This window comes from Takifugu rubripes, chromosome 8 (assembly GCF_901000725.2).
Source record: "Takifugu rubripes chromosome 8, fTakRub1.2, whole genome shotgun sequence".
NCBI lineage: Eukaryota > Metazoa > Chordata > Actinopteri > Tetraodontiformes > Tetraodontidae > Takifugu > Takifugu rubripes.
In genome coordinates, this window is record NC_042292.1 from 6,899,047 (window position 1) to 6,917,468 (window position 18,422).

At 42.3% G+C, this 18,422-nt stretch overlaps 3 protein-coding genes across 8 annotated transcripts in view; 2 read left to right on the forward strand and 1 right to left on the reverse strand.

Moving 5' to 3' along the window:
• The first annotated feature begins 2,036 nt into the window (after window positions 1-2,036).
• LOC115250757 (uncharacterized) lies at window positions 2,037-3,881 on the forward strand. Its single transcript, XM_029840676.1, has 5 exons — window positions 2,037-2,235; window positions 2,444-2,718; window positions 2,811-3,077; window positions 3,157-3,297; window positions 3,381-3,881. Exons 2-5 carry the CDS (start codon window positions 2,457-2,459, stop codon window positions 3,542-3,544), a joined length of 834 nt encoding a protein of 277 aa, XP_029696536.1. The 5' UTR covers window positions 2,037-2,235; window positions 2,444-2,456; the 3' UTR covers window positions 3,545-3,881.
• On the forward strand, window positions 3,521-11,706 carry gart (phosphoribosylglycinamide formyltransferase). Of its 4 annotated transcripts, XM_029840672.1 has the most exons (23): window positions 4,027-4,109; window positions 4,254-4,316; window positions 5,298-5,447; window positions 5,741-5,836; window positions 5,915-6,089; window positions 6,477-6,588; window positions 6,769-6,837; window positions 6,914-7,039; window positions 7,116-7,203; window positions 7,279-7,364; window positions 7,737-7,905; window positions 8,039-8,270; window positions 8,463-8,556; window positions 8,669-8,779; window positions 8,939-9,137; window positions 9,201-9,452; window positions 9,885-10,037; window positions 10,110-10,316; window positions 10,418-10,558; window positions 10,639-10,769; window positions 10,846-10,987; window positions 11,064-11,179; window positions 11,421-11,706. In XM_029840672.1, the coding sequence occupies exons 3-23, from the start codon at window positions 5,303-5,305 to the stop codon at window positions 11,622-11,624; spliced, it is 3,048 nt and encodes a 1,015-aa protein (XP_029696532.1). In that variant the 5' UTR covers window positions 4,027-4,109; window positions 4,254-4,316; window positions 5,298-5,302; the 3' UTR covers window positions 11,625-11,706. The 4 variants fall into 4 exon arrangements, with proteins under 4 accessions (XP_029696531.1, XP_029696532.1, XP_029696529.1 ...); XM_029840671.1 differs by lacking the exon at window positions 4,027-4,109 and adding an exon at window positions 3,521-3,539 and having other exon boundaries at window positions 8,939-9,452; XM_029840669.1 differs by having other exon boundaries at window positions 8,939-9,452.
• hemk2 (HemK methyltransferase 2, ETF1 glutamine and histone H4 lysine) overlaps window positions 11,463-18,422 on the reverse strand; it is a 31,538-nt gene continuing 24,578 nt past the window's right edge. For 2 of the 3 annotated variants that reach the window (XM_029840674.1, XM_029840673.1), the window contains exons 3-9: window positions 15,194-15,343; window positions 13,502-13,588; window positions 13,334-13,424; window positions 12,144-12,227; window positions 11,927-12,068; window positions 11,739-11,852; window positions 11,463-11,605 (exon numbers count right to left, since the gene is read on the reverse strand). In XM_029840674.1, the coding sequence (XP_029696534.1) occupies window positions 11,746-11,852; window positions 11,927-12,068; window positions 12,144-12,227; window positions 13,334-13,424; window positions 13,502-13,588; window positions 15,194-15,343 (661 nt within the window). In that variant the 3' untranslated portion in view covers window positions 11,463-11,605; window positions 11,739-11,745. Of the gene's footprint in view, window positions 11,606-11,738; window positions 11,853-11,926; window positions 12,069-12,143; window positions 12,228-13,333; window positions 13,425-13,501; window positions 13,589-15,193; window positions 15,344-15,570; window positions 18,265-18,422 lie in introns of those variants that run through there. The other variant, XM_003966555.3, reaches the window with a different exon arrangement.

Here is an 18,422-nt window from a genome sequence, read left to right on the forward strand (position 1 = left end):
TTCATCGCACACAAAACCCTGCCGTGCTGCTTTCAGCTCGTCAGCTCCTCTGCACCTCCAAATGGCAGAAGGTGAAGGCTGCCTTTGAGATACTGAGACAGGCTCCCAGTTCTCTGCCTTTCATCCAAGACCTCCACCCCTCGCCCCGTGTCTTTGTTGATGCACTTCATCTCGGCTGCCAGGTCACGTTCATGGAGCCCAGTCAGGTTTAATCACTGTCTACACATGGTGTTCCCAGCTGTTTTGGGAAACCAGGAAAATGTGGACGTGAGACAAATACCAACCAGGACAGAGCGATGATTAGTCGATCTTGGAGGCTTGTGCTGAGGGAGGAGCTGAGGGCGTTGGAAGACCTAACCCCACTGATGCTCAAAAGTAGGCTGTTCTAAACAATTACAGACATTTAACGCTGGCTGTGGTCCAATCGGGGTTTTGTCACTTTATCTCCTCATCACCAGAGTGAGTTGAAATGTCATTTCCAACTCAGTGGGCACATCAGTGGGCCGGCAGGATGGTTTCCATCACTTTTTAATGTCAGTTTAAATCATACGTGATACAAATCATACGTGATACAAATGTTCCCAACGTGGAGTTCTTGCACAGCTCACATGCAATTCCACCAGGACAGGAAGCAGATCTAAGAGGCTCAACTTGAACCTTGATTACCAGTACATGCCTTGATCAGTGTCATCTTTCCTTGAAGACTTATGGATGGATGGATGGATGGATGGAAGGATGGAAGGAAGGGCTGCTTCCTCTCACATGATACACAGTATCAAGCGTGATTTGCTGCGTGACTTCCGGCTGTCTTTTTCACCTGTCATCTCACACATACTGTACTGTAACACCGCCACGTGCCAGTGCGCTGCGGTCACGTGTAGCAACAGTGACATCTAGTGGTCGGATGGAAACCTGTCTGTTAATGATCCAAAAATTAAAGCGTCGTAAACCCCCGAGAGAAAATCCTGAGCTTTTAAAAATGCTTCAATAAGATATTGAACTAATAAGCTCTTAACTATTTGTAAATATGTGTTAGATTGTTATTAAAAAAAATAATGGTACTTTTTATTATACAAAAACGATTTTAAAAGCACAGATGTTTTTGCCATTATTCATTGTATAAAAGTAAAGCTCTGAAACCCACAATTTAAATTTTAAAAGTACTTTTCAACCAGCCTGTTTTCAGATGTGCTTTAGAAATATATGTATTTCTGTAAATGAAACAACCAGGCACTGTATAATTTTTCTTCAACATCTTAAGCACATTTAATGTGTTTTCTCTTCAAAATGTGGCACTTTGAAAACCTGAAGCTACTCATTTATTCCAGTTCTGTCAGGTTCTAAATGTCAGCAACCGTTCCCCCTTCACACATTTCTTCTCATCCAGAACTGCATGCAGCATAAATCACAGTTGGTTTGATACATGAAAACTGCTCTGTGCTTTATGTATGCCTGTAATTATCTGGTTCGACAGAGAGGAGTAGCTCTGTGAAAATAAAGAGATTTCCATGTAATTGTAGCATGTGACGTAACAACAGGGAAAAAATGAGGAGACAATATGTTGGCTTGCATAAATCAAGTTGATAAGTGTGACTTTTGTGTGTCTCCATTGTTGACATTAAATCTCCATTTTACATTTGCTGGATAAAATGATGAAGATTGATGGTGAATTATTCATGACTCACTTTTAGAATGTTTCTTTGTGGAGAAACGTGATTAATTACTGTTTTTTTCCTGTTTAATGTTGTTGTGAACTGGTTGTATTTAGACATCTATCTGCAAATTCTTTTTAATATTTCCTGACACAAGCTGAGTTGCATTTGCCAGTATAACAGAACCTGACCTCATTCATTTTATTTCTGAAAATAAAATAATATTTAGTTGTTTACTGATATTGCATTAATCTCATTAGTAGGGGATTGATGCCTGGCCTTGATTTATCAGTAAATTTAAAAAAAAAAAAAAACTGACTCGGGTCAAAATTCTGCTAGTGGCTACCTGAGGTGTATAGACAAATTTGTTTAGGTCATTTTAATGAAGATTGACAGAATTTTGACAGTTGCGTGATTGTTGATGTGCCACCAGGGGGCGATAGACGCATCTTTGTTTGCCGGTCCTGCGGAAATAGAAAAACAAACGATTGAACTGTGAGTTGCGCATGCGCACTGACGCAGCTGGTCGTCCGCTTGAGTCTGCTTAGGAGACAGAAATGTTAAGTTAGAAATCTGTAAACAGGTATGTTGGAAATGGGTTTATTTTCTGAAAATATAAAAGTAAATATATTATTGCTGTTTCTGAAAGATTAAAGAAAGTTTTAACATTATGTTGACAACTGCACTGACAGAACAGTAAACAGTCTTTGTACTTAACTGTATTCACAACACCCATTTATATCGATCTGAATACATCTGTGAAACATGATTTTCAACTTCTGTAATTTCAGTTGAGGATCTGAAATGGAAGAACTGACGCCGACGGTCAGTGAAGAGGAGGAGGAAGAGTTGGCAAAGGGAGCCATGCTCTGGTCCATCCAGGAGGCTTTAGAGAAGCAGACCTTGCAGATTGGTGCATCTGCCTGTGGAGCCACCGCTGTGGTGGACGTGCTGAAGGCTCTCACAGTGGACGTGGCCCCCGAGGAAGCCGACCGTTGTGTTAAAACCTGTCTAAGGAGGAACGAGGCACCGCTGCCTGACTACCTGCTGTCCCGGAGTGAAGCTGGTGAGTGTCCCAAAAGGATCACACAATTGCAGTCGGTAATATTTAAAGGACTCTCAAAATCTGCTTTTAAACATGAATTCTTATTTGTCCAGGTGCAACTCACGCTCAGCTTATCCAGGGCGCAGAGGAGGCGAGTCGGGGGAAAGTGTCAGGCCGCTTCTTTCACCTTTACCCTCGGCGAAGGGTCAAGCTGGTCACCTGGCTCGCACGCTGGATCCGTAAAGGTGCTGTTCCCGTGGCAACCATGAACATGCAGCTGGCTGTGCCTGCTGGGGAGGAGGTGCCAGATGCTTGGCACCATCAACTGATCTTTGGTGTGGCGCCAAATGCAGTTTTCATGACAAATCCTCTGGATGTTGGTGAGTGATGGAGAGGAATCTGCCTTTTTCCAGAAGAATATTCTAAAGTAGATCCGGTCTTGCATGTTTTCTTCTTCAGTGAGTGAGGACATCTTGCACCAGAGACTCTGCAGCGAGTCGGTGCTCCTGATCCGGCGAGAAGATGTCCTGCAGCGCCTCACACCTGCCTGCTGCCTGGCCAACCTATCTGAACCGCGATGGGAAGCGCTGGATGTCCAAGGTGAAGCACCTCTTTATACATGTATTTGTGACGACTTTTTCAGTTACAGTTTTCCAAATTCTGTAAAATGTTGGTTCTTTTAGGTCAGGTGAGAATGATGTGCCAAGAAGAAGAGGAGGATGGGTCCAAGTCAGCACACATCAGGATCCCTGCAGCGTACAGTTCAGGCATCACACTTTTCGCTCTGCAACAGTCGGCGCTGGGTCAGGAGCTCATCAGGGCTCCTGAGCTCCCTTTGTTGGGTTAGCATTTAATATCAGTATAAATGGGACTAAGCTGAAGAAAATGGTTGTCAGGTGTTTTTGACAATACCAATATTCACAACTAAATTTGACCAGGTTATGCTTGGTGGTCTGCTTAGTGTGTGTAAAACATTTTGGACTTTTTCATGGTATCTTTTTAGTAAACACGCAGTATTTTGGGATATGTAATGCATATTTCTCTGTATTTTGCATTAATAAGGGATAAAACATCACATTCATATAAGGTTAATAAACATCACATTTTTTTATATTTTGACAAAAATATTGAGCCCTGTTGATGAACATACAATTATGAGTAAAACTTTTGAAGTCACTGTTTAAGATCGCTGTTTGATATTTTATTTTAAGTACATTTTAACCGTTAAAATTACAAAAACGAACGGCGAATAGCATTACACAAAACATTCAACATGTCACATGAGTTTTAGTAAGCTAAATCAATTACTGAATGATTAACTACAATTCCCATGATTCATTTGGCCGTTGCGGCCAAAGGAAGTTAAGAAACTTTCCCAAAAAAAAGCAAAACTCGGCAGCAGGATTTGGAGGGTAAGAGGTAGACCTGTGAATTCATTAAACACAAAATGGGGCGACTCCGAGTTTGTTTTAGCGCCCCCAGTTCGGCTTCGCGGTGATAATTAGATCCACGTGGTTTGTATGTGCGTGTGTAAACGTGAGTGTTGCATTCTGCAGGCAGAGGAGACTGATCGGGGCTCCGGCTGGATCCAGCTTCTTTCTTTGAATCTGCGGCTAGAGGTGAGTCTTGAAAACGACTAATGCAAAATATGTCGGTGCTAAAGCTGATTGAGCCAAAAATAAACACTTTAGCAATGTTACGATATGCACTTTGAAAAGGAGCCTTACTCGTATTTGTTTGAGATGTTTTTGTGGATGACGCTAGCCATACTGACTAAAAAAAACCAAAAACCTACTGTATTATTGCGCTTTGACCTTAAACTGTTACTTAGAAGTTTTCTGGTCTTTTGATATTAACTTTTGTTAAAAATGCAGTATTAGGGGCTCGTGAATTAGGGTAAAATGGCTGCCCACTTAAAGCCCATCTAAAGGCAAGTGATGTTCTCTCCTGACATGAGTCACATGAGTGGAGTGATTCCACTTAAAGTCGATGAAGACAATCATAGAGGTCGAGACTCGGCCTTTTCTGCTGTCCTGAGACAGTCGGTGCAGCTTTTAGCCACTTTAATCTGCACCCACTGGCCTGTGGGGGAGTTGCATCATCAAGATTAGGATGATCTGACCTATGATCCTGATTTGTTTGAGGTCTTTTTTTTGTTTTGTGCTCATTTCTTGGAACAAAATGTTTGAGCTAAGAATTTAAAGTCAAGTCCCTATTTACTAACATAAAAATCAATTAGAATATTGCCTTCCTGAGATTACAATCAGACTGTGACACTCCTGTCTCATTGGAGTTAATCAACACGACGTCTCAAAGGAAAAGCTCTGCAAGGAAGCACAACATTCATCAGCCAGGAAAAATGATCTGTTTGGTCCCGGGGGCTCCAGAGTTGGATGTCCAAAGACCATTTCTGTTCTGCTCCAATACATCTGTCCTCCACTGACATTGCAAAATAATTTGCAGCCTATAAAGGTCAGCGCTTGTTCACAGCTCAGGACGCCACTTTCGCTATAGGTCAATACGTACACGCAATTAAACGGGTGTTTTATGAGCCAAGCGAAGGCCATTGTCAAAGTCGACTCATTTCTCATTTCCTCAAGGCACGATGGTGGTAAAGGTGTTGGTGGTCGGAGGCGGTGGACGGGAACATGCACTGGCCTGGAAGCTGGCCCAGTCGCCGCACATTCAGCAGGTGCTGGTGGCGCCTGGAAACGCCGGCACAGCAAACGGCGAGAAGATCAGCAACTCGGGTAAAGAGAAATAAGATATTGAAGCATTCACGTGAACATCGTTAAACGATGAAGCTCGTGGTCTGGTAACTGAGGAAAAGATGATCTCAAGACCGAACTCATTCAATGGAATTTAAGCTTTCGTTTGCAAAGATAATTCAATTTTATCAATTTCAGCATTGATGGAGAATTGGGACAAAAAGTCGCCACTTGAAGATGATTTTTACTGTTTTCCAGCAGTGTCATAAAAGTCCTTTATCACATGAAAGCCTTTACAGACAGAATATTAACGTCAGTTTTTTTGTCTGGTGCAGAGGTTTCCGTTAGCAACCATTCCATCTTGGCTCAGTACTGTAAGGATCACCAGGTGGGGCTCGTCATCGTGGGACCAGAGGCACCCTTGGCTGCAGGTTCCTGACCTCCCATTACATCGTCACGTGCATCCGGATTTTTCCTTTAACCCCCTGATTTTTTTTTTTGTTCTCCAGGAATTGTGGACGACCTGACGGCGGCTGGAGTCGCGTGTTTTGGGCCGTCATCCAAGGCGGCGCAACTTGAGGCCAGCAAAAGTTACTCAAAGGCCTTTATGGAGCGTCACGGCATTCCAACGGCCCGTTACGGCTCCTTCACTGACCCCCGGGAGGCTTGCAACTTCATCCGCACGTCAGTACAAACAGAAACAACAATTACAGCAGAAAGACCCACGTTTCACGATGTTAGTTCCTGAATGATTGAATTAAAGTTTCAGTAAAAATGTTTGTTTGGTTTTGGAGCCATTAAATACAGAAGCCGTGCCATGATGGAAAAACTAATTGTCAGAAGTTTGCTCTCTGGGATGGAGCTTGGGGTTAATGATGTAAGGATGTGATGATTGTGTCTGATACGAGCCACTGAAACCGACCGAGTGGAACATTTTGAGGGTGAAAGAAGCCATAAAGCAGCTGCTGTGCTTAGACGGCCTCCATTCAGCTTGACAAACATGGTTCTGCAATAAAATCGCTCCACACGGCATCTGTTTAAACGTGCTCACCTGTTGAAATGTGTCCACAGGGCCGACTTCCCAGCGCTGGTGGTGAAGGCGAGCGGGCTGGCGGCAGGCAAGGGTGTCATCGTGGCGGCAGATCAAGACGAGGCTTGTCAGGCTGTGATGGACATCATGAAGGTTTGTGATTGACTCACTCAAAGGGCACTCGCTGATTTGAGCTTTTAAATGCAAACAATTCTGAGTAGGAATAAAAAAAAATATATATATCCATGAATTTAAAATGAAATTTCAGAAGCAATGTGAAAATGTTGTGTTGATTTCCTGATTATCAGTGTTTTAACGTAGACCGTGTTGCAGGATGGAGCATTTGGCTCTGCAGGAGACACCGTAGTGGTGGAAGAGCTCCTGGAGGGGGAGGAAGTGTCTGTGAGTACAGCTCACCTGCAGGATTCCACCTTTCAGCTTGATGCTGTGTATCTGAGGCTTGGGTTCTGTCCCACAGTGTCTGTGTTTCACTGACGGTTCCTCTGTGGCTCCCATGCCTCCGGCTCAGGACCATAAGCGGCTGCAGGATGGTGACCTGGGTCCAAACACTGGTGGCATGGGGGCTTACTGCCCCACCCCTCAGGTAAGCCTGAAATTCTCTTTTGTTCCTGATTTATCCTCAAAACTCTGAATTCTGATGGAGCTGCTGTCCTGCACAGGTGAGTCAGGAGCTGCTGCAGCAGATCAGAGAGATTGTTCTGCAGAAGACCGTCGACGGGATGAGGGAGGAAGGATCTCCTTATGTTGGCAAGTCGGCTAAATATGTCGTATCTCGCCCCACACTCTTATGATTCCTGCTCTGATATCTGTTCTGTGTTCCAGGCGTGTTGTATGCAGGTCTTATGTTGACCAAACAGGGACCAAAAGTCCTCGAGTTCAACTGCCGCTTTGGTGATCCCGAGTGTCAGGTGGGTTTGGCGACATTAAAATCACCAAATCTATGTTTCAATGTGTATTTCTTGTCATTTGTCTTGTGGTGCTTAGCTATTTTAGGAATAGATTAATTTAGAACATTAGATTAATTAAATTAAAAGGCACCAAATGTCCCTAGGGTTCCTTGATAGATGGTTTTTAAAAAATAATTCACATAATTAAAATGTCTAAGAATTCAAATCTACTAATTGATTTAGAGAGAAAATCAAAACTAATAATTTTCAATATTTACTGGCTTTATTGACACATTATTCCATTTAAACAACATATTAAATGAATAAGAATATTTTTAATGGGAAGAAGGTCCATTAATGGTAGTATGATAACACGTGTCATGAAAATTTCAGGTGCTGCTGCCTCTCCTGAAAAGTGATTTATACGAAGTTATCCAAAACACCCTGGAAGGTAAACTGGCCACCAGCGCCCCCGTGTGGCACAATGACAGCTCTGCAGTCACCGTGGTCATGGCCAGCTCTGGGTATCCTGGCACCTATGCAAAAGGAGTCCAGATTAAAGGTTTGTTCCAAATGTCTGCTTAGCATTAAATTACAACATTTGATGTAAATATTATAAATATTTAAAATGGTAAAAGACAGCTGTTAATTTTCTGAATTCACCTGAGCTTTTTTTTTTTTTTAATTATTCTCAGGTCTGTCTCAGCTTCAGGACATGGAGCTGCAGGTTTTTCATGCAGGCACTGCCCTCAAGGATGGATGCGTGGTGTCTAGCGGTGGACGCGTCCTCACTGTCACTGCAGTCAGGCCTGCATTGGAGACAGCACTGCAGGCAGCCAACCAGGGTGTGGCTGCCATCGGCTTCCCTGGAGCTGTGTACCGACGCGACATTGGTCACAGAGCCATCACCCACCTGAAGCAGCGCAGGTGTGTGTGATGTTAAAACACACATTTGATACACTGAATATTCCTTTATTTTTATTTGTCATGTAAAGTTGAATAAAATCTTTGATCTTGACAGTGTTTTTGTAAACTTTTTTGCCTCATTTTGTTGTTGTATATTTTCTACTGATTTGAACACGTTACATCTGAAGTCGCCGCTCACTGCTGTCTCTGACAGGGTCTGACCTACAAGGACAGTGGAGTGGACATCGCTGCTGGCAACAAGCTAGTGGAGACCATCAAACCACTGGCCAAGGCCACGTCTCGTCCCTGGTAATTTCATCCTTGTGTGTACATGTTACACACAAATGAAAAATGAGATTTGACTGATCAGAATATTGAACTCTAAACCAAATTGGGGTTTGCTCCCCCACCTCCCATCAGGCTGTAATGCTGAACTGGGAGGTTTTGCTGGCCTGTTTGACCTGAAGGCAGCAGGCTTTGTGGACCCCATCCTGGTGTCTGGAACTGATGGAGTAGGAACCAAACTCAAGGTTTTTGGGTTTTTTTGTTTAGTTTTTTTTAAATCATTTGCTGATTATTATATTATTATTTAAAAATCTACACAAGGGACAGGTTGCCATTGTTACAAACTTTATTTAATTTCATGTGTTTTTATTTTTGCAATGCATCCATTATGTATTTATTTTCAGATCGCACAGGCATGCGGCCGCCATGGCGGCCTGGGCCAGGACCTGGTGGCGATGTGTGTGAACGATGTGCTGGCTCAGGGTGCAGAGCCGCTCTTCTTTCTCGACTATTTCTCCTGTGGCAGCCTGGATGTCGACGTTGCTTCCTCAGTCATCGGTGGCATTGCCAAAGCTTGTGAAATGGCTGGATGTGCTCTGCTCGGTGAGGACGATCATGGGTGTTCTTCATTTTTGCCATCTGTCACACCTTTCTCTGCCTCTCCAGGTGGTGAGACAGCAGAAATGCCAGGTGTTTACAGTGCAGGGGAGTACGATCTGGCCGGGTTCTGTGTCGGAGCAGTGGAACGTGGAGCTCTCCTGCCTCGGATCGGTGACATCACGGAAGGAGACCTACTGATTGGTGTCGCCTCCTCTGGGGTCCACAGTAATGGCTTCAGCCTTGTCCGTAAAGTCCTGGAGAGAGCCAACCTCAGCTACAGCTCCCCGTCCCCTTTTGGCACATCAGCACAGACCATTGGTGAGTCACCACTACAGAATTCAAGTGGAATTCATATTAATCATTCACAAATACTGTGAGACTAATTTTAGTTCAATTTGGTTAGAAAGTCACCTATTGAAATCATCCCAGATTTTTCATTTGATCTTCATACCCTTGAGTTTATAAAAGCCCAATTTATATTTAAATTTTTTTTTTTAAAACACAAGGTATTTATTGGCATTTTGCTTGGCTCACGTTAAATTCATGCACGCAAATAAATGTTGGCTTCTTGCAATGTATATTATCGCCACAAGATGTCGCCATATCTGCCCGACAGGACCTTAAACTGTTACCATGTTAATGTACTGCATGGCAAATGTCGTTGTTGAACAGACACGGTCTTGTTTAATTCACATCGAGAAAATAAAATCACCAAAATTGTTTAATGACTCAATTTATTGCAACTCCCAGGAGAGGCTTTGCTGACACCAACCAAGATCTACAGTCGCTTGTTGCTGCCTATACTGCGAAGTGGTGCTGTTAAGGCCTATGCGCACATCACAGGTGGAGGGTTGCTCGAGAACATCCCGCGGGTGCTTCCCCAGGAACTGGCTGTCGATATAGGTGACAAACATGATACTCTCCCCATCTTGGAGCTCTTCCGACTGCCTTGCTGACATTTACTCTGCTGCTCAGATGCATCTCGGTGGAGCATCCCTTCTGTGTTTTCTTGGCTCTACAAGGAGGGAGGACTGAGTGAGGCGGAGATGACCCGCACCTTCAACTGTGGCCTGGGGGCAGTGCTGGTGGTGTCGCCCATCAATGCTCAGGTGGTCCTCCACCAGCTTCATGCAGAGAAGACGGCAGCCTGGATCGTCGGATCACTGGCCCATAAGCAGCCTGGTGAGAAATGAGTGCATACTGGTCACTGATCTTCGTGTCATTTAAGTAGACCTTTGATGTAAAGTGCAGCAAAACCAACTGCTTTTGTTTAAAAATTGCAGGGGGAGAACCTGTGGTGGTGCGAAACCTAAAGCACAGCCTCCTGAAAGCAGAACCTGCATGTAGTGATGGGATGGCCGTCAACCAGGACAGCAGTGCACCTCACAAGAGGACCAGAGTTGGTGTGCTGATATCTGGAACAGGTGTGTGTCCTGTTTTTCCAATTGAGCATTTTTGGCACAGCTGGTTTTAGCTGGAAATGTCTTTCTTGTGGTGGCCACAGGCACCAACCTGCAGGCACTGATAGACCAGGCCAAGCGTCCGTCCAGCTCTGCACAGATTGTGGTGGTCATCTCCAACAGACCTGGAGTTCAGGGCCTGAAGAGGGCATCTCTGGCTGGCATCCAGACACGGGTAAGTATGGAGGAGTCCAGTCCGATCAAGGATTTTATTCTTTCCAGTAGTTAATGTATTTGTTTGGCCTTCACAGGTGGTGGACCACAAACTATTCGGGAGCCGTGCAGAGTTTGACAGCACCATCAACACTGTACTGGAGGAGTTTGGAGTGGAGCTGGTGTGTCTTGCTGGGTTTATGCGGATCCTCACAGGGACTTTTGTCAAGAAGTGGACTGGTATGAGGGAACATTCAAATCAATCTATTACTGAATTGATATTTACTGCGCTGTTTAATAGTCTCTCTTCCTTCAGGAAAGCTGCTGAACATCCACCCATCTCTGCTGCCCTCATTCAAGGGTGTGAATGCTCAGAAACAGGCTCTGCAGGCAGGGGTGAGAGTCGCTGGCTGCACAGTCCACTTTGTCGCTGTAAGTATTAACCTTCATTTTCTTTCTTGTATGCGTCAGGTGGGTGGGGGCAGTTCTAAAATTCAGGATTTGCCCCACACCCACCTGGAAAGGACATTGTAATCCAACTCTTGAGGCCACTCATGTGGCCGTATTTCCCGATGGCGTGACCGTGTCTTCAAAGACTGCTGCACTTTGTAAATACAGATGGGATTTATTTTTAATACTCACATCCTTGAGTGTCTGGCTGTGCTCTGTGCAGGAGGAAGTGGATGCAGGTGCCATCATCGTGCAGGAGGCTGTGCCTGTGTTAGTTGGTGACACGGAGGACAGCTTGTGTGACAGAATCAGGGAGGCTGAACACAGAGCCTTCCCCACGGCTCTTGAGCTGGTGGCCAGTGGTACTGTCCGTCTTGGAAACGATGGACACATTGAGTGGAAGTCCCCCTTGAAGAACACATGTTAAAGATTAACATTCCCTTCTATACATTCCGTAAATATGTTTAGGTCAACTGCTGTACCAATTAAAATGCACCTGCTGAAAATCATTTGGAAAAGTGATTTTGTAAAGTCAACTCACCAAAGCATCAGCCCTTTAGGAAGCGCAAAACCGAGAGTCTTTCATTTCCAGCTCTCCTGGTCAAGAAAGACTCCCCTTGCAGACCCTGCTGGCAAAGGGAAGTGATGATTTCCTCTGGAGGGACAAAAATTAAACAGTCAGGACCTATTATGGCGTTGTGAGACATCCAAGGACGTCTGTAAACTCACCTGGGTCATTCTCGGCAATCGTAATGAGGTAAAACGACCCCTTGGTGGAGAGCAGCTGAGCCACAACGGGGAGAAACCTGTCGGTGACCTCCCGTCCTCTGCTCCCTCCGGCCCACGCAGCCTCGATTCCTCTGCTGCCGACCTGCAAAACAATGAGGCTGTTCATTTGCCCTGTGTGTGTGTGTGGAGTAGAGTCACAACAGCACAATTTACACACCTCTTCAGATGGGGTGACCACATACGGGGGGTTGAAGACGAGGACATCCACTTTCCCACTTAAGCGGGACAGAAGACTGTCCACCTACAAGAGACAAACATAATGATTGAAATTAACCTGTAGAGTCGTGATGGCAAGACAAACTGAAGCTTCAGCCGAACATGAGCGACCCACTGCTGCCAGATCAGCACATTCACGAGTCTACTGGCTTTACCACAAACATGTTAACCCCAACCTTTTTAAGCTGGCCAAAACAATTTTACGCACACCAGCATCTTCTGGACCCTGTGAAAGAATATTCTCCAAATGTGGAGAAATTTTAAGCAAAAGGAGAAACTGGTTAAATCCAAATACTGTGGAAAAAAATAATGTACCTCAATAAAAATCTGTGTCCCCATCCCACATAATTGCCCCTTTGTTACACAAGCACACCCAATCTCTTTCCAGCATTTTCTCCTTAAAACAATACACACATTCATTGTTTATTTGTCCAAAGAGGATGAAATTTAGCCTAGCCTTTAAAAATAAAAAAGATTCAAGCGCCTCCTGTTCACCAACTAGCCTAATTCAATTTGACTAAAATCCTGCAGTGCAATGCCCACTTTTCTCCAGAAGAGGTCGCTATAACAACCTCGGGATAATTAACCTCTTTTCAAAATAATTGGGCCAAGTGGTTCAGGACCTCACTAAAGTTTCATTCGCTCATCACTATTAATGAGTAATAACGTGAACAAAACCAACTTGCCAGTTTTTTTTACACAACAATTCTGTCACCTGGTTTAACCTCTAGTGCCACCTACTGGCCCGGTACAGCCACATATTCCATTAATGCTGGGAAGTGACCTCAAAACAACAAATTTAGCACAAGATACTGTGTAAAGTAAAAACTTTACCTCATACACCACATTCAAATCAACCAATCAGTTGACTGAGTGACACATCTAAATTAACTGCTTGAAAAACACCCAAACACAAAACACAATTCAACGTGCACTTTAAGATATTTCTATCAGACAATCCAGTCATCAAAATAAAAGATGAGTGAACGATGTCAGACTCACCTCTCTTGCACTCACCATTTTGAACTGACAACACAAAGCTCCCGTCTGCTCCACATAGAGTGATGCAGTTTTCATCAAAACCAAGATTCTATAGCTCCACAAACAGAATAGCAAAAATTGAAAACTCACCAGGGATGTGATGACAGGTTGCAGCGACACTTTGTTGGAGGAGGATGTCTTTGCTGTGCACTGTGCTGCAGCGGGATTCACATCAGTGCAACTGGAAGGCAAAGACACACAATAATATACGTTACCTAGCAGAGCAAAAAGAATACGGCTCTAGGCTGGATCACTCACAGATATAAAGCGGAAGGTCCGATCATTGATGCCAGAAATGCAGACACCACTCCTGAACCACTGCCGACCTCCAGAATCACAGCTGGACTACACGCAGGAAAGGAAAATATATTTCATTGAACACACTGCGACAAGTACTACATAAATATTTTTAAAGTAACTTTGCAGCACATCTTAAATTTTGAGCTGGAAGAATGACTCAGATGTATTTGGTTAAGGTAGAGATACTGTGAACAGGACTGCAGATTACTGATTTTAAAGAACTATTTTTATAAGAGGTAGTTCAAACCAAGTCATTTGAACAAGAGACATTCCACGAGTGCTGATATAAAGTACAACAATGACCAGCCATAAGAAACTATACTTCACATTAAATGATCACAATCTGTTGAAGCTGATGAGAATTTTTGCCAGTGAAGCTGGATTTCAATTAATTAGGGTTGCAGGGCTGTGCTTTAGATCTGTGTACGTTCATTTTGCCATGAAAAGATTCTTTCACCCAAAAGTGATCATTTAGTGTTGACCCATCCCCAGATCACTATTGTCTTTCACATGATGTCTACTGTATTAGAACCCAAAAGTAAGCGAGATGGAAGCTGCAGCCCTGTTCATTTGACCATGCAGCATAAAGACTCACTGAGTAAAATATAGGCTGTCTGCCAGTCTAATTGGCTATATTGGACCAGCCAATATTTAGATTTTATGCAATATGTATGATCGGCCATAATGGCGAAGTTTCATTGCACCAATGTATTTGACTGCTGGTTACTATGTTGCTGGCTAATCATTGTGTCAAAACTACCCATACAAAGAAGAAAATCACATTTAAACCAATGAAAACTGCTTCTTTTGATTTAAACAAACAAAGCAAAATACAGACATTTAATTGTGTTTTTATATGTCTTTTCTGAGCTCTATTTCTATGTGGACATTTTTATTTGGGAATCTTAAATATGATGGATACAGATCAATGTAAAAGTCATTATAGTAGGTTAATTTGTTTCAGCCATTATTTCTGTCTTTTATTTTGATTTGTCTTGATTACTTTGAAGTTATATATCTACAGTGCTGAATATTTATATATATGATTTTGTTTTTTAAAAAAGGTGTGTATATCAAGTGCATAGATGGTATTGAAATAAAAATATTGCTGCCTCAAGTGATCGGATCAAATTTGATTATTCAAACTCAGTGATTGACCCGAAAATGCTGATTATGTTAAATAGTATTTTTGTTCTATTGATATTGGCCTCATTACCTTTACTAACTGTAAAATTGTAAAATTCAAGCAAAATGACGAAGGAAAATCTAGTTTACCCATTTTGCTGGTTTGCAGTTGTGTTGTTTGTCCACTGGAGGGCGCTGTACACGGGATTTGAAATTATTTTCTGACTGATCATCTCTGACCTACTCATGTTTTGAGGTTTGGTCTAAAAGCAATGTGTTGGAATTAAAAAATGTTTTTACAATTATTTAAGTTGAGCTGTGATTGTTAGAGTTCGTTATCAAAATGTAAATATGTTTTGCAGTGACTTGAAAATAAGTTTACATTTAAATTTAGCGTTTCAAAGAGTGCCATGGGACTAGGAAAAGAGTGTATTCGGGTATGCTTTGCATTACTATGCAGTTCTTTGCATTGGTGCTTCAGTACAGTAAATGAGTCGATACTTTTGGATGCATTCCACTACTCACCAGCTCTGCCGCAGCCTCTCTGCGTCTTTCTCCAGGGCGTCCATGAGTAGAAAAGTGTCCTCCGCCGGCTCATAGACGTCTCTGAAGTCTCCTCGACCGACGTGGGAGTAAACTGGTGTCGGATAACTGGCAGACATGTTGAGTCGTCGGCTGGAAATTCAGAAGTTGTCATTAGGAGTTAACATTTAACCATTAGCATTCACCACCCACGTGTGGCATGGCACGTAAAGACAGAAATATTGCCTGTGCGCTTACAGCCCTGTTTACCAACGACAAATTACACACGAAACGTGGAAGCTAAAATATAAACAATGCCAATATCACTGGTGGTTAATTTTAAATGAAACATTGTAGTAGTTCCATCACATATTACTTACCTTAACTTCCGCTTGGTCCCAATTCTTCTTCTTTTAGTGGTGAAACGCAGCTCACATCCAGAGTGTAAGCTCATTACCGCCACCGCCAGGTTTAACCCCACACTACATTATTTCGTTTGACTGCGTCTCCCATACGGTCCGTTTTCAAACATTTGTATTAAGGAAGATAGTATTGCAAAAATATTATTTAAAACTAATACTGCGAGACGGAAAATTAAAGTATTTTTCCAAATTTTAAATTCTACCTGCAAATGGGGGGAGCATACAATAGGTGACGTAGCAGCTTATGCCCTTGACATACTGACTTATTAAAGTAGTATGCAAGGTGGAATTGTTTCTGTGGCCGATAATGCCTATTTTAAACATTGTTTCCTTAATGCTCAGGGGGCTCCAGTCACTTTTTGGGACATCTTGTTTAAGGCCAACTCAATCAACTTTCCAAAAAATAAAGCTCTATGTGGCCTATTCTTAAATTTGGTTAAGTCTGGACTTACAGTACGTAGAGTATTTGTTCTTAAACATGTACTTGTAACTTTGCTAATTTTCTATTTCAAGGTAAAAGCAATTTAATGTCACTTCAGTGGTTTCACTAATGTATGAATCATATAACTGTGCAATTCTAGACTGTGTTTATTGGTTTTATTTACATGCAAAAAAAAAAAGTTTCCTGAAAGTTTTGTAAAATCTGCTTTGAATGTTGTCACATCCATGAAAACTGTACAAAAGATGTGTGTGCATGTGTCTGCATTATTTGTCTCATTTAAAACTTAATGGACTTTGTATGCAGAACTGAATATTTCCAAGGGTGGTAAATCCTCCAGAGTGACTTAACTAAGAAACTCTCAGGCTCCTTTCGGTGGTCGGTTGTCTTATTGTATTTGTTTTAACTTTTCTAAAGTAGTATACAATAATCTGTAGTAAATAACAGGCCACAAGACAAATAACAGAAGTGTCATGTTGGCTGTTAAGTGTTCCCTAATGAATGAAAAAAGAAAACATGACATAAAGAAAACAGCCTGACATGACAGCTGCGACCGCACCTATTACCTGTACATGACGCAATCTTATCCAGAAATATGGAAAAGTTTGCACACACAGACATAACAACAATGCATCAAACACAGCAAGAAAAGTCTCTCAGAGGAGTTTGTCCCACGTGAATAAAGTAACACATCCAAACTGCTAAAGCAACTGGTAATGATGTACAAAGCAACTTTTAACTAGCGGGAACATGGTTTATGTGATGCAACTTTGCTGATTAGTGAGGAAAGAAAAGATAAACCAAAAAAGAACCAAATCATCAGCAAAAATGGAGCACTAATCATTAGAACATGGAACTAAGCATTGAGGTACACTGACTGGGCCTATAACATAAGGTATGAATTGTCCAACACCATAATAATTTCTCAACTATTAAAGAATCCATTTTCTCCTTTAATTCAATGTCTATTCTTTTTAATGATGGATACAGATCCCTACTTCATTTTCAAGTTTGTTTATAATTAATGCCAACATGCCCAATTTGACCAATTTGTAACTGTTATTCAGAAACATGGCTATGCTGCATCCTTGGAAAATATATACATAGTATAATTTCTGGAAATAAAAACAGGCAACCACTGAAGTCACACAAAACAATCCCATGCCCAGGAGGTCAGCTTCTCACCCAAACATAAACACCCATGTCTCATTAGGAGTCTGTAAATTCAAAGCTTGACACCTCTGAACCTCTGAGGTATTTGACCAGTCAGAGGTGCGAGAAAAACAAACTATCACAACAACTCGTCAAGTCAAATGTGTTTTAGTGTACGATTTCAACCCAAGGAAAAATAAGATCTCACATATGACCTCCATCCCACTTTTCATGAATGAACACACACATAAGTAAAAATACGAATGCCATATTGGCAAAAGCTCCCTGTCTAAGTTGTAAAAATGGTGTGCAGATGGGTTGGCATACATCTGCTTTCAGGATCTTTTCTTTTTTGCGATGACACACACGGTGACAGACAAATTTATCCGATTTGTGAATTTGTTTTAGAGTTGGTGAAAGTATTTCTCCACTTGTAAATTTGTGTCATTTATAAAAGTTTATTCTGGTTTGTGATTTTTTTTTAATTCACATTTTTTTAAATTATTTTGTTTTGTAAATGTAAAAAAAAAGTGTTTCACAAATGTCATTTTGTATTGCACTTCTCAGCCACCGTATCTAAAACAGGGTTTTTGACATACAATAGACTTTTCCAAGAGGAGAGGTCATCAGGTGGTGTCCTACATTCCCTTTCCCGTGATCTCCAAATGACAGGTCAACGCAAAGCCCCTCTCCACCATAGATGCTGTCCTGCACCAGGCAACAGAAGACTTTCTCAGGCACTTTCTCCATCAGCTGAATTAAATAGTCAGATTCCACACCAACTGAGCGAGGATTGCACTACATCCCAAAACAATGATTAAATTATATCTTCCAATTCTGCACAGTCCTGGGTCAAATGTCCCTATTCTATTTTAATCTGATGTTTTGGGAAAACACTTATCCTTTCCTACACAACAGTCGGGGCGGCCTGTAGCAGCTCCTGCTTTCAAGTCAGGTTTTCATTTGCTTTTGCTCCTTTCATCTACTTTTCTATTTTAACTTGAGTTCAATGTAGGAGAAACTGGTAACATTTGTACTGGTGGCTCTTTCAATTGCAATTGATGACTGTGTCCAGAGATCATCGACACTTGACATTGTGACGGGTGCAGTTTAGGACCCAAAAGCAGCACTCTGGAAAGCTGGACCGTAGTGAAGACTTTTATTAACCCACGGGCAAACAGGTACTCAGGCAGACCAGGAAACACAGGTAATAGTCCGT

Bases quoted from the DNA above. Each gene is read 5' to 3' on its own strand.
- LOC115250757 (XM_029840676.1), top strand. From the start codon at position 2,457: ATGGAAGAACTGACGCCGACGGTCAGTGAAGAGGAGGAGGAAGAGTTG. The intron at 2,719-2,810 runs GTGAGTGTCCCA...TTATTTGTCCAG, and splicing joins GCTGTCCCGGAGTGAAGCTG to GTGCAACTCACGCTCAGCTT. The intron at 3,298-3,380 runs GTGAAGCACCTC...TGGTTCTTTTAG, and splicing joins GGAAGCGCTGGATGTCCAAG to GTCAGGTGAGAATGATGTGC.
- gart (XM_029840671.1), top strand. From the start codon at position 5,303: ATGGTGGTAAAGGTGTTGGTGGTCGGAGGCGGTGGACGGGAACATGCA. The intron at 7,040-7,115 runs GTAAGCCTGAAA...TGTCCTGCACAG, and splicing joins CTTACTGCCCCACCCCTCAG to GTGAGTCAGGAGCTGCTGCA. The intron at 8,557-8,668 runs TGGTAATTTCAT...CACCTCCCATCA, and splicing joins CCAAGGCCACGTCTCGTCCC to GGCTGTAATGCTGAACTGGG.